The 14,825-nt window shown below is 34.8% G+C and overlaps 2 protein-coding genes across 2 annotated transcripts; both read right to left on the bottom strand.

Moving 5' to 3' along the window:
• Window positions 1–257: 257 nt before the first annotated feature.
• LOC140056113 (uncharacterized) lies at window positions 258–5,281 on the bottom strand. Its single transcript, XM_072101371.1, has 7 exons — window positions 5,105–5,281; window positions 3,307–3,514; window positions 2,845–2,964; window positions 2,012–2,220; window positions 1,676–1,889; window positions 1,284–1,403; window positions 258–1,111 (listed from the first exon to the last, which is right to left on the bottom strand). The coding sequence occupies exons 1-7, from the start codon at window positions 5,165–5,167 to the stop codon at window positions 891–893; spliced, it is 1,155 nt and encodes a 384-aa protein (XP_071957472.1). The 5' UTR covers window positions 5,168–5,281; the 3' UTR covers window positions 258–890.
• Window positions 5,282–5,538: 257 nt separating this feature from the next.
• On the bottom strand, window positions 5,539–14,121 carry LOC140056190 (uncharacterized). Its single transcript, XM_072101485.1, has 7 exons — window positions 13,932–14,121; window positions 12,574–12,781; window positions 10,632–10,751; window positions 10,000–10,208; window positions 9,179–9,392; window positions 6,719–6,838; window positions 5,539–6,570 (listed from the first exon to the last, which is right to left on the bottom strand). Exons 1-7 carry the CDS (start codon window positions 13,986–13,988, stop codon window positions 6,350–6,352), a joined length of 1,149 nt encoding a protein of 382 aa, XP_071957586.1. The 5' UTR covers window positions 13,989–14,121; the 3' UTR covers window positions 5,539–6,349.
• Between the last annotated feature and the right edge of the window lie 704 nt (window positions 14,122–14,825).

The raw sequence follows: 14,825 nt of genomic DNA, 5'->3' as shown, positions 1-14,825 counted from the left end.
TCATTATTGTGATAACGAACATTTTCGCCATAGCATCATTTTCTTCATCACTACATCCCAGGATTAATTATCACTACCGTCATCATCATAATAATGTATCATTATCCCCATGATTTTGATCAAGAATGTTTCATCAATGTGGAATGTTCTGTTCGATACAGATTTATATTTAGACGGTACGTTAACAACTCATTTTCATTGATGGATGGATGGACATAAAAATCGAAAAACAATTATATCTTTGACAATCAATTTATTATCTCTATCCTTACATACGTAGAAAAAAACAAAAACAAGATAAAACACCTTTGTTGCATTTGATAATTAAAATTGTTATAAAAGATATGAAAAGAAAACGACAATTTAAGATCATTGTAAAAATACGAACATTATTTGTTTTTGTAGAAAAGTATCGGTAATTAAAATCGTCTAAAAAATCTACACTTGTTTTGCATGATAAAGCTTATTATCTTGATATTATTTGCACTTTGAAATATGGTATATGAAGATGAGAGAGCTCTACACTCCTGGGCATAACCCCAGCTGAATGAATGTGTCTCATTTACATACATCATATATAATTTAATCATCTTGCCGTCAAAGACTATACCCAGTGAACTGGACGGTAAAAATGGTAAGTTACTGCATGCAACTATTGCAAGAAAGTAATTTTGTCCATGATTTTGTTATCATGGTTCACATTTTAGTATTAATGTCCAGAAAGTGGAATTCGCTATCTGAAGACAAGTACTTAAAATGAAACTGAGTTGTTTATGTTTTACAAATAGTTCTGCTTGAATTTGCTTGAAACTTTGCTTATTGAAGATGTATATGTGAACCGCTTTAAAAAAGAACAAACCGAAATGTAGGGTAACAGGTATGTTGCATTGTTAAGCTTTCTCAACGGTAAACGGTTCATCAATTTCAATTATTCCGCATTTCTCAATAACAACTTCTTTGATTGGTCGATCCTTCTCGTCTGTTGGGTTAGATTCGATCGCTCTTACTACATCCATACCGTCGAGTATTTTACCAAATACAACGTGTTTGCCATCCAACCATGGCGTCTTGACTGTGGTTATGTAAAACTGAGAACCGTTTGTATTGACACCTGTATCGACAAAACAAATGTTAAATTAAGTAAATATAATATTTGTTATCATTAGTGTATTCTATTGAATTCCGAAGTTCATATCGATTCCAGGGATTCAAGCATAACTTTTTTGATCATTGTTGAAGACAATTATTCATTCTGAATCCATTTTATAATGTAAACACATTACCTTTGTTAGCCATGCCGACCCATCCAGCGCCATAGTTCTTCAGCTTAAAGTTTTCATCATCGAATACTTCTCCGTAAATACTGGTGAAGCCGTAACCATTACCTTGTAAAAAGTCTCCACCTGAGAAACAACAGAAAACATAGAAATAAGCAATTTGTCTACGTGGAAAAAACACTTTTGTGATGTACAGTATAATCAGATACACAAAACTCAACGTCGTGCACTTTTAACGGACCAAACGTTTCACCTTCATTTCAGATAAGGGGCCATAGGCTTGTTAGCAAAGAGTTATTGTTTTCTAGATGATGTCACATCACAGCTAAATATCTTTGAGTGAAATGAATGTCGATAACTCAACTAAACGTGGAACTTCTCTTTGATGGACATCTTACCTTGAATCATGAAGTCTGCAATAACACGATGGAATATACTACCCTTGTAACCTTCTTTGATTGTGGGATTTGTTAAGAAAGCTTCGAAGTTTTTAATAGTTTTCGGTGCTACTTTTTCACAAAGACCGATCACGATTTTGCCTTTTGGTTCTCCTCCTATGCTAATATCCATGAACGCCTTTTTGGTAACTAATGCATCGACCTCTCCATCATCCTGAAATATATATAATAGGTCAGAGTTTAAATGTAAACAGTTTTGGACAGAAATTATTTTAAATAAACAGATTTATTTAGCTTTCACATTAGGCCTATAGAACAAATGCAAGAATTATTTACGTAAGTGACTTCCATGTTGCTCTTGGAGACTTTAGAGTCTGCGATGGTGACCTTTTCCAAAGGTTTGCCTTTGTCGTTGGTCTTCAGTGACGAAATTTCATTGACGACATCCAAGCCTTCAATAACTTTTCCGAAGACAACGTTACGGCCATTCAGCCAATCAGTGGGCTTGGTGATGATGTAGAACTGGTGACCGTTCGTATCCGGACCTATACCGCATTAAAAAGGAAAGTATGCTATTTGAATCATTTAATAGAAAGTATAGTATAGTAGTTTTTACTGGCTCCAAATAGTGTCTGGTAATATGAAAATGTGTATAATAATTAAATGTATGAATGTAATCCAAACAAGTAAGTAAAACTCAGACACGTGAAAGCATTTGAATGCAAATTAAGATCACTCGACAACGTAACCATTGACACGTTCAAGCCTTGTTGAGGTTGCAGCCGAAAATTAAGGTAATACAATATACTTTGTACTGTTTTTATTTGAACTTAATTTAACATATACATGGTTTTAGAAAACCCGAAATGTTTGTAAAACGAGAATGAGTGTATACATCGTATACCAGCCACAATTCAAAATGTCGGATCAGTCTTAGTTTGGTCAGTCAGTCACTGTTAGCCAGTCAGTCTGTGTCAATCGGTCCCTGTTGGTTAGTTAGTCGATCAATAGTTCATACACAAGACGATGATAAACCTTGTTTGTACTAACGAACCAAATGAAGATAGGAAACATGTCGGTCTCAATCTCTGTCAGTCAGTATCTGTCTGTTTGACTATCAAACTGAAAAAATACTCTTATAAAGTTATAAGTAGATTACAACAACGAACCTATATTTGCCATTGCAATCCAGCCGGCTTCATAATGTTTCAAGTTGAAGTTTTCGTCATCGAAGTATTTGCCGTAAATGCTCGTACTTCCTGTTCCATCATCTGTTAAAAAGTCTCCACCTAAATTCAAACCAAATACTATAGTATTACAAGTTCATAATTGACAGTACCATGCTGACGATAGGATACAATAATGTTTGTGATGATGAAAAAGATTTTGAAGATGACAAGCGCGTAGCCAGAATTGCTACATGGCGGCATTAAACATCAACAATATTATTTTATATATTTGCTTTGTTGCTTAGGTAGGATTAGTCATACATTTGTCATAATCCAGGTCTAGTGTTCAGGACTAGTTTGAAAATTGATCTTCGGAAAAAAGATGGATACGTTCTCAATGAAATACTGTAATTTAAATGTTAATAATATGTGTATTGAAAGTGTACGGTTAGGCTAGCTTACCTTGGATCATAAAATCCTTGACTACTCTATGAAACTGGGAACCCTTGTAGCCCTCCTTTCCACCTTTCTCCGCCAGCGAGACAAAGTTCTTCACCGTTTTTGGTACCTCATTCCCAAATAAGGCAATTTTGATAGGTCCTGCCTTCTTGCCTCCGATGTCTATGTTCATAGTGACGGCCTGAGTTGCAGTTACAACTTGTTCCCTTGCCTGTCAAACAAATAAACAAACAGTTTAACTATATTCATTTTGTCTGTATATGAATACTTTTCTCATTCTCATAGATTTCCTCATCTTTATCGTTTAAATTAATTAATTAAATGTCAGTATATCACCGGGCGATTTAGAATTCATGTTCTGTGCATTTTGTGATTATATTATATATATCAATATTCTGATGTTTTCAGTTAAACTTGTTTTTAACATTTTGAATATATATTTATTGTTTTTATAATAAGTGATATTTAATTTTAATTTTGTTTTAATATTTTGATTGTATGTTCTACCTTTCTAAATGTCTTTTATATTTTTATATTGCATTTTATTTTTCTGAGTGAAACGCTTTTGTTAAACTTCAATCTTTCGTTTGATTGCAATAAAGTTCTATTCGTATTCGTATTCGTATTGGTATCAATCATCACGGTATGCTGATAATGATTTCATCTTGCCGCCGCCAGGAAGCTTCAAGAATACAACTGTAACACCCGGTATTTGAAAGGCAACCATATTAAAACTTAAATTATTTTTAAACCCTATACTTTTAATGGGTTCAACTGCTACTTCCATAAATCATACACGTTTTGTCTTCACCTCAGAGAAGCTAGAATTCCGAGGGAAATCCAACGGGAATTGAAACTTCCACGTTGCTAATTCAGCTTTCCTTTTTAGGATGAATGGGTGGACATCATTCAAAAGTGTTTGAAGAAGAACATTTTCGAAAGATAAATCGTTCTATAAGAAACCTGTTGGTCTACCACCGGCTTGCCTGTCAGTCCTATAGGGGCCTACATTTTAGTTTTTATTAGTGTTCAAATGAGGTTTTGAGTTTTTCCCGTTTTATACATCTGCTTTATTAATTTGAAGTCGATAGAATAAGGAATCTCAATGATATTCAGGAATGAAAGTAGGAATTGGTTTTATAATGGATGAGTAATACTAAAAACTACTGTAATTACAGTTCTTCTGTATTCCAGTAATTTCACAGTAGTCAAATGACCTCTGTAAAAAGTTCAGTATTTATTACACCTGTTCGATAGAACAGGGGCTATCGTGTTATGAAACCCGGTATGACTTTACTATCAATACTCAGGGAGGTTGTTGTTAAAACCAAACGTATCGCACCAAGTTGGCTAGTAATATCAGTGAATTGTTTTAATAAAATATATTAATAATGTTCACAAACATTATTAAAAGTTAAAGGGCCTGTTTCTAATTTATAAAAAACAACAACTCCAAAGAATGTTGTTGACCTTGCCACGTAGCTGTCTTTTGTTACACATTAGACCAATAGAAACAAGCCTACAGTAATACTTTATAAAGACGCTTAGAATAAACTTCTGACAGTTAAAAATATTTTTATTAACAGTGGTTTTACATTAAGTATTAACCTGCACATTTAATTTGTATGAATAGGAATATAATAGGTTAAAATGGTAGATTGCCTAATTACGAAGGAAGTCGACCTTGTTGATCATAATATAATAGCATATTCTCTATTATGTAGGCCTATATATACATTTAATTCTGGTTAATAAACATTAGTAAAGGAAATGATAACTGACAAATTATATAACTACTTACGTTAATAACATTGAGAATTGAAAGCAAACAGACAAGCAGTGAAGCCGACATTGTTGAGTACATCTTGGTTGGTCTAAGACGGATGGTGGAGTGATGTGGGACTTAATTCAACCCTAGGAGGTTTGCTTGGGTACAACGTGGCAAGTCGCGTCGTTGCTGCTAAGTCGGTGTCAAATTTTCTCTACAATTATTTCCGTTTACTAATTCAGCGAGGTCATAGAACGTCTGGAACGTAACACTTAAGATCGAGGGTAGTTTTGACTGAAAATGTTGAAGACGATATAAATAAAATTGTGTTGGAATTAATATTTACAATTTAGGTCATAGATATGATAACAGTTCACAATATATTTTAGATTATTATAAAATTATCTAAGTTTTCAGAGTAAGAAGGAATGTAAATTATAGATATCATTATCCGACAGAATTAGGCCTATGCAAATTTCAAATTAAATTAAACAAATTACAATAAACAGAAAAGAAAGGATTTATACAGTGTAGCCATCTTAAGTTATTACAATTTAATATTCTCGATTATATCAAAATAAACATCAACAAAATGTTTGTACAAAAGAGGTACTATTAATAGGTCAGTGATCGGTATTTAATTAAAAACATATGTAGGGCATACCACTGAGTGAGCGAATGGATAATATTACAATGTATGTCAACGTACTTTACGATATGTCTGGAAAAGTAGTAGTTAATATTGTGCTATTTTTATATAATCGGTCTACTCATATTCTTACATCAATTCATATACATATTTACCGAAACAAGATGAACACATGAGCGTCTTGATAAGTGATCGAGCTATACCTTATTTCAAAGACACGTGAGAGGATTCAGTTAATTAAAAATACAGCCATCGTTAGTTCTATTTCCGGAGGTCAGTTTTGAAACTTGTTTTACCACCTTTTTGTCGTCTGTCGGTGTTAACTCTAGTGAACCAGAGCCGATCATATCTTGTGAGATAATTTGTGCTCAGAAAGCCAAATAGATTACGAGTCAAGAAGATACGTCTGTACCCTATCTATTCTATGATAAATCATGGTATGCCTAATACAAATGTACACGAACATTTTAATTCGACTATTAATCAAGGTATTGTATGCTTATATAATATCATTGAGACAATAAGTTCGCGCGCGTAAAAGTCATACATTTTTATCAATATCGAAACGCGCGCGTTGTGTCACTCCATGTTGTCAATTCTTGATTAAAAAAACCGCTTTCTGGATCATGTCATAATTTCTCAACTTCAAATGGTTCGTCCACTTCAATCACTCCACAGTCAAATATACCAACGTCTTTGATTGGTCGATCGTTAGCATCTGTTTCTACGTTTTCCATTGCCTCTACCACATCCATACCTTCGAGCACCTTACCAAACACAGTATGCGTTCCGTCCAGCCAGTGTGTCGGTACTGTTATGATGTAAAACTGAGAACCATTTGTGTCTGGGCCTGTCGATAAATTAACACAACGAATTTATACAGTACTAATATGTAGATTTCATAACTAAATATATAATGTATTTGATTCTATTATTCTTTCTCAACATTTTCACTATTAAAACTGTTTTATATTATTTGGTCATGTGATGTTACAAACCTGCATTTGCCATAGCAACCCATCCGGGTCCATAATGATCTAATATGAAATTTTCATCTGGAAATGATTCGCCGTATATACTTCTGCCGCCATAACCATTTCCATCTGTAAAATCACCTCCTAAAATATACAGACACAATGTAAAGCTGTTAATTGTTGATGTTAATTAATAGGTAGATAAATAATTAGGGGAAACAGGCCCGTATGCAGCATTTATAATGGGGGGGTGCGAGCGAAGCGAGCAACAATGGCTGGGGGCCAGGGGGCCGCCAAGGGCCCCCGGTCAGGGTCCAGGGGCCGAAGTCCCTGGAAAAATTTGCGTTATTTGACGTTCTAAAGACTGATGTAAGACTCTCTGTTGTGGCTCGGGCTAGTTGAAAGATGGACACCAGAACTTAAGGCTCTCATGATGAGGCCAACTCAGCAGGGGTGGCGCCAGGACCTTCCCGACGCGGGGGCTACATTCCCCGACGAGGGGGCTATGCGAGCGAAGCGAGCATCACTAGGCTGAGGGCCAAGGGCCCCGGTGGGGGTCCAGGGGAAGCAACGCGTTCTAGCGTCATTTGAGGTCTTTTTAATCAGATTTAGGGTAGCCATTTTTTCCATTTTTTATAATGCATAAATAAAATACTGCGTGCAAAATAACGATGCGCGATGACTGTTTCAATCCATATTTTTCAATTTAAAAAATAAAAGTTCAAAGAAAATTTAGAAAAATAGAGTTGGAGGTCCCGGAAATTGGACTTATTATACTTCAAAACATGAAAAAGTCCCTATCATGGGTTGTGACTGAGCTAATAAATGTTTGAAAAATAGAGATGTTAGGTCCCGGAAAATGTACTTCTTGTTCTTCGAAATATGACCAGCTTTATTGTTGGGGCTGAGCTAAGAAAATGTTTAAAACTAGAGCTGCAGGTCTTCAAAAAATTGCATTTTATACTTTGGAAACATCAGGCCTAGAGGCTTAAAAAACGCAAGCGTAGACCTTTTTCAGTCGGGGAAAAAAGTTTATTCCTCCCAGGTGTATGCATGCGTACCATCTGGACTTCCGAGTGGTGAGAAATTCATGACATACAGGATATTGAAAATGTAATAACTATAGCTATAATGTTGGCTAAGCGAAAATGGCATGTTTTTTTGTTTAGTAATGGATGAAAAATTTATTTTAGATGCCTCACGGTACAGAAGGTTACTTGTAAATTAAAAAATTGGTGAACAAACGAACAATTAACATAATTCGTTTTTGCTGTAGTGTAGCGTACGTCGACGCAGTACACGACGTAACCGTCGGTAAACTTCGCCTGGAAAATAACACATTACACATTTTGGTCCCTGGATGAAACTTGATATCACGCGTCTCGACCCAACGTTGAACGATTCGTACAAAGGGATACCGCCAGACAAGTGCGTACCTAGCTATTGTTTAGTAGTAAGTTAGATCGCTGGCAATAATGAATGCATATAAAGTGCATAATATCACTCTGACGTACTCTCACGGTCAATGAAACGTCGCGGTTTTCTAGGCGCTGAAGCTAGCTACGAAGTGAACGCGAACGCTTTTTACTGTATATTATATTCCCCGACAAAAAGTACACGTGTTCCCTTCGGTAACCGTCGGTAAACTTCGTCTGGAAAATAACTACATTACACATTTTGGTCCCTGGATGAAACTTGATATCACGCGTCTCGACCCAACGTTGAACGATTCGTACAAAGGGATACCGCCAGACAAGTGCGTACCTAGCTAATGTTTAGTAGTAAGTTAGATCGCTGGCAATAATGAATGCATAAAAGTGCATATTAGCCCTCTGACGTACTCTCACGGTCAATGGAACGTCGTGGTTTTCTAGGCGCTGAAGCTATATGAAGTGAACGCGAACGGGGCTAGGCTCCCCGACGACGCTGTCTGAGTTGGCCTTCCCTTGTTTAGGCGCCGTATTCGATAGTGTCTGTATTTCCAGACACGTCTTTACCGCCGGTTAAGTTGTCTGTATTTCTCCAGCAAACACTTTACCGCGTACCGCGTACATGAAGCGCTAAGCTATTGCTTGTCGTCACATGATCGACTGCGCATGTTTTACATCGAGTTTGTAGTCAGTTCAGATTCCGTAATTTAATTACCGGTATTTTTTCATTTTATATTAGCATATTTTTGTTTGTATACCATTGATAATGTAAATTTTGTATATATATAATGATATTGTCTTTAGTTAAACAAGACAAGAAAAAATACCAACCGAGGAAATAGTGGACCTTTTGGGACTTGGGGGGGTGCGTCTGCACCCAACGCACCCCCCCTGGATACGGGCCTGGGGAAATATCCCACTCGATTGCTGTTTACTGGTCCGTCCCGGCTGGCTTGCGTTCTTCCCACACTCATAAAATGATAAAAAAGACCATCTATGAAATCAAATTCGATATAATGTATGAGATGACTTTGACAGCAACCCTTATATTCACCTTGCATCATGAATCCTTTTATTATTCGATGAAAGATACTGGTCCTATATCCTTCCTTTTCTCTTTTCTCAGCCGCGAGCGCCACGAAGTTGGCAACCGTCTTTGGTGCAACATCGCCAAACAAACCTATTACGATCCGGCCTTCCAGTTCGCCATCTATAGTGATGTCCAAAAACACTTTCTTTGTCACCATAGCTGCATACTCACGATCATCCTGTCGAAAAGGAGAATTACACGTTTTATACAGAATAACACTTAGCAGTTATGCAAACATGATGATGAGAAGAGGAAAGCGAGAATTATTATTAATACAATAAGTTGACCATTAGGCCTATAAGATATCATAAATACATTATCGTAGGGCCAAATGTACAGCATAAAGTAGATAGGTTGAACTTAGTATGTAGTAATTTTAATCGTTACTATCGCCAGAAAAATGTAGTTTGAAAACACTGAATGAATGCGTCGGAGCTTGCATATTTACTGAGGCCTTTCTGCCTCTACTTACAGAAATGTCCAACAAACTGTACTCAGTATTGCGCTGTTGTCGGTGGTTGATAGTATTTTTCCCAGTCAAATTAAAGCTCTGTCTAATCAAACTAGTTCGGCAAAAGGAGTGTGATGTGCCCAAATATGGTACTGGTATGCTTAAATATGGTAAGATATGACATCATCATGTCAATATATGGGCACATCACATAAAGTATGATAGTGTAGATAGAGCTTGAATTAATTACGCCTATTTGTACACTATACAGGGTGTATATTTGGCATCTGTGCAGTGACTGGAATTGATTTCCATGAGGATATGATTCACTTACATAAATCAGTTTTACCATTACAGTGTTCACCCTAGAAGCATCAATTATCACGTCTTCTTTGGGAGCGTCATTTTCATCTACTTCGACTTCTTGAATCGTTCGTAGGACATCAAGACCCTCTGTGATTACTCCGAAAACGACGTTTTGATCGTCTAATGAAGGCATCCGATCACAGGTTATATAGAACTGGTTTCCGTTTGTGTTTGGGCCTGGAGAAAGTTTGTAGAATAGAAATAATATTGCAATTATAGAGTTGCAAACTGTACATTATTTCCCCTAAATATTCCTATGCGATTATTTAACTGTCAATTACAAACGAATTCATTTGCACATTGCTAGCCGTAGAAGCTGATGCATAGGCCTAATGTATACGTGGTTTGTTGTTGCAAATTTTCAATTCAAAAACTACGGTAATTGAAGGCCTAGTTCTACCACTTTTTTGTTTTATGATAAATGTATTGTAGCTGATAACGCACTCGCTTGGCACACCGGACTCGGCTGGTTTTTATTAGTTTATCATATTTATAACCTCATTTTAAGACACGTTCAATTATAGTAGGTTGCCTTTTGATACAATAAATTCCCATAGGAAAGCTTTATAGTCTAGTCGAAATCCCATAGTATATACTTACCGGCGTTTGCCATAGCAACCCATCCTGGTCCGTAATGCTTCAAGTCAAAGTTTTCGTCTTTGAAGAATTTCCCATAAATACTCGTACTTCCGCTACCATCTTCATTGACGAAGTCACCACCTTTGGGCAAAAACAGGAAATATTGTTATAGAGATAATGAGTAATGTCAGACAAGAAAATTAATTCATTTTCAAGGAATAAAATCTAAATACCTGTACATAGCGTTTTATCATGTTTTTGAAACTTGTGTTTCCAGAGTTTTTAACAAAACTCTGTTTAATGAAAATATAGAGGATAGATTATCAGAGATTACTTACAATATTTGTGAGGATAGTAGTAATTTGTGTTTGTGGCCTACTTTATTTTTAGAAAATGTGTGCCAAAATGTTTCTTCTTGAGTTTCATGAAGGACCGTTTTTAGAAAACTCGCTTTCTTGTGACAAAATGTTATTTTTCTCAGAGCGCATAAGATGTTTCGGAGGGAATATTCATGTAATAATGTTTACGGTCATGCCAAAACCACCCCTCCCCCACAAATTGAACTGCCACTGATAAACATTTAGTTTGAAGCATCTACATATCCTTTAGTTTTAAATTAAAATTAATAAAATGCGTAAAAAGTAGTCATGTGAAATTCAAGTGCCGTTCTCAATTATTCTAGACAGGAAGATAACATAATTTTCAAGGAAAAGCAATCAAATTAGTTATAAGTTTTTAATAGACAATGACATTTTTTTTTTTTTTTTATTTATTCTGGTTTATTAAAAACAAAGACATGGCAGTACAAAACTGAATTGCGTCCAGTAACATAAACATAAAAAATATATCAAAAACGAGCAAGATTTACACAAACATCCATTATAAAAATATATATATATATTATATATACAAAATGCATTAAAAAAAAAATAAAGAATATACAATTACAAATTTACAAAGATATTTATCAAAAACGAGCAAAATTACACAACCATCTAATATAAAAATATATATATACACATAAATTCATCAAAAAAAAAAATAAAGAATATACAATTACAAATTTAAAAACTGCGAGTAAAATTATTAATTATCCGTAGGCCTATCAAAATTAAGAATTTCATATAATTATATATATTATTGCACTATAATGTCATTGTTAATCAGGAATGGGAGTGTGGATTTCTTAAATCTTTCTGTTCTACATTTAATTTGGGATATTTTGTTTGCGTTTCTGAGAGATCTACCTTATATTTATAAGAATATTTTGACCTTCGAACAGTTGAATTCATTTATGTTTCTGGCTGACTAGTGTATCCAAGATGGTTTAATGAGAAACTTCAGTGAATACCCCGCATGAAGTGAAAATTGTAGAAAACAACATGATTAACATCAATATTAATAGAAAGGCCGATATTAAATTCTATAGTTCCATTACAATTGCAAAAGATTGCAGCGTTTAACTAGGTTGCCCATAAAATGGAAAATAACTAGTTGGAAATTTGGTTAGACACGGATACTATGCTAGTAGACCGTATCGAACATAGACAACTGGTATCAGATTGTTTGTTTTACAACATTTCATTCTCTATGAACGCCTGAGTTTGTTCATCACAATATCACCATTGCTGTAATGCATTTACAGTACTCACAACAGAAGAATGCTATATGTAGTTAGTTTAATTAGTCTTCAGCGATTATGTTTTTCAAAACACCAGTGTAAATGAATGATTGATACCTGACGTTTGTAATATTATTTAATAATAGACTAGCACTGCTAACACTGCAATTTTGTTTTAACTTTTTGATAATTGTATTTGATCGAGCCACTGATTTTTATTTTTTTTTCATTTTAGTAATTTGCCTTTTGATTAATACTTAAGTAAGTAGGCCTAAGTAATAATGAATAGACATACATTGGGCTACAACTCGCAACAATTCAATTTTATAACTATTACGTTACCTTGAATGATAAACCCTTTCGATACACGGTGCAATTTTGACCCTTGGTATCCTTCTTTTCCACCTTTCAAAGCAAGAGCTGCAAAATTTGCAACCGTTTTTGGAACCACTTGACCAAAGAGGCCTATAACGATTGTGCCGATTGGTCTGCGGCCAATGGTGATATCAAAGGAAACTTTCTTCGTTATCACCAGCTCTTTTTCGGCTGCCTGAAAGTTTAATTCGAGTTGACAGTATGATGAAACATTATTGAAAACATGCATAAAAAGATCCTAAACATAATTTAACTATTACTTATCGTTGGTATAATCTGTTTCTGTTTTAGGCCTAACCGTTACATTCAAATTTGATTGGTTTATATATGAAGCTTTTATTAGCGTAATGATTGATGCAGTAATTGGTGATAATTTTTCATTTTGTATTTCAAGAAAAAATTATACAAATGTTCGTTTATTATAACTTTGGGACCAACTAGAACCAGAATACAAGTATGTACAAAAGAGATGATGAATTCACTTGCCATTTAAAAAAATAAATAATGTAAAAAAACATAAAAAAACATTTTTTAAGACTTCAAATGTGTATGTTCTTGTTCGTACGATGTGCAGTAGTAGCCTAGTGTAGCCTCTATACGTATGTGCATATGATGTGACCCACCCTGAAGCAAGCAAACTTGTTGCACCTATTAAATTACAACCTTGATCTCGAGTTTATAACCTTTGCAATTGCTTTTAGTGTATGTTTTGATTAGGCCCTGTGATTGATGATGAAGTAGATAGACCTAATGTATATTGTGGCTTATGGCTTGTAGAACGTCGCGTTTAAAAAGTAATTTTTACAGAACACATATAGAACAATCGGGCCGAAATCATTAATACAAAATTAAATATATATATAAAAAACCAACAAGGAAAACATATACATACATACTTTTACAGTAGTAGACTCGTTCCATGTTATATGTTAGGTGGAATAACTACATTTTATATACAAATAAATTGCGCATACTCATAATTTAAACAGAAAAACACATTTCTGGAAAATAGTTTTGATTTTTATTAAATTTTAAGACGACGAAAAAAGAAGTTGTACGGCATTGCCAACTTGATTTGTATTTGATGCCAATTTTATTTAATGACTTTCAGTTTAGATTTCCTTTAAAAAATAACTTTTTCAATATAGATTCCTTTATATTCATCGAATCGAGAACATATTGATGTTTTTACTTTTGCAAATTTAAAAATAAACAACAAATTTGGTCAAGGTAAAAATCCCTAATGGACGCTCTACAAACGAATGTAGGTCGAACTACTGTATGGAAAGCTATTCTATTGAATGATGAAATAGAAGACGACTTACATAACCATTTTCCAACAGGAGTGATATAACGATTCCAACAATTAAACTGGACATCATATTGGCAATAACTGGACGAAAGTTCAAAACGATTAATTAGTAATATTACCACCTAGCCGTTCTAAACAGTCGTCAATGCCGAGCGCTCTCTACGTGGCAACTGGCAAGTTTCCCTGGCGTCTGCTCAACTTCTACTAGCTCCAAGTAAAGAAAACTGTAATTACAATTTCCGATGCCCAATTTACAAGGTAAAATGCGGGATTAAAATACCAGTTAGTCTAGAAATCAGTGGGTGGCGCCCTTTAAATTAAGATCGTCTTGGATGACGTCAGAGCAATGGTAATTTTATTATTTTGAATGAGGAGGAGGAAAGCCGAAGGATAACCTTGGGAATACAAATTAGATTAGTTTGTCTTATGTCTTTTATATAATAATGTTTTGACAAATTAAAGCATTAAACGGACATAATCAATCCTTTACAACCATTTTATGACCATTTTACCACATGACCAGACCGTGTTTTTGATATAGGTGTAGGCTTATTGTTTTCACGCTGCTGCTCTAGCCCGCTATGTCACACGAGATGACTCATTCATTAGATGAAATCAAGCAGCTTTATAGTACTACACTTTGACATTTTTGTTAAAATGGAAACTCCACTATAATTTATTGGTACCACCTGTTGAATCCAAAAACGGCTGAGAAAAGAGTCTAACGACAAATCCCAAAGCATTCTGGTATTTATGAGTCCCATGATATAATTCGCTGTCAGATAATCATTGAATTATTATCAAAACAGTCCATTGAAGTTTTTGTTTGTAATAGGATACTTGAAGTGACCCCCAGACTTGACCTTAGCAATAACAATAAGCGAGCAGCGTTTTTTGTAAGAAATAT

Source organism: Antedon mediterranea, chromosome 8 (genome assembly GCF_964355755.1).
Source record: "Antedon mediterranea chromosome 8, ecAntMedi1.1, whole genome shotgun sequence".
NCBI lineage: Eukaryota > Metazoa > Echinodermata > Crinoidea > Comatulida > Antedonidae > Antedon > Antedon mediterranea.
This window is presented reverse-complemented; position numbering and strand designations above follow the sequence as displayed.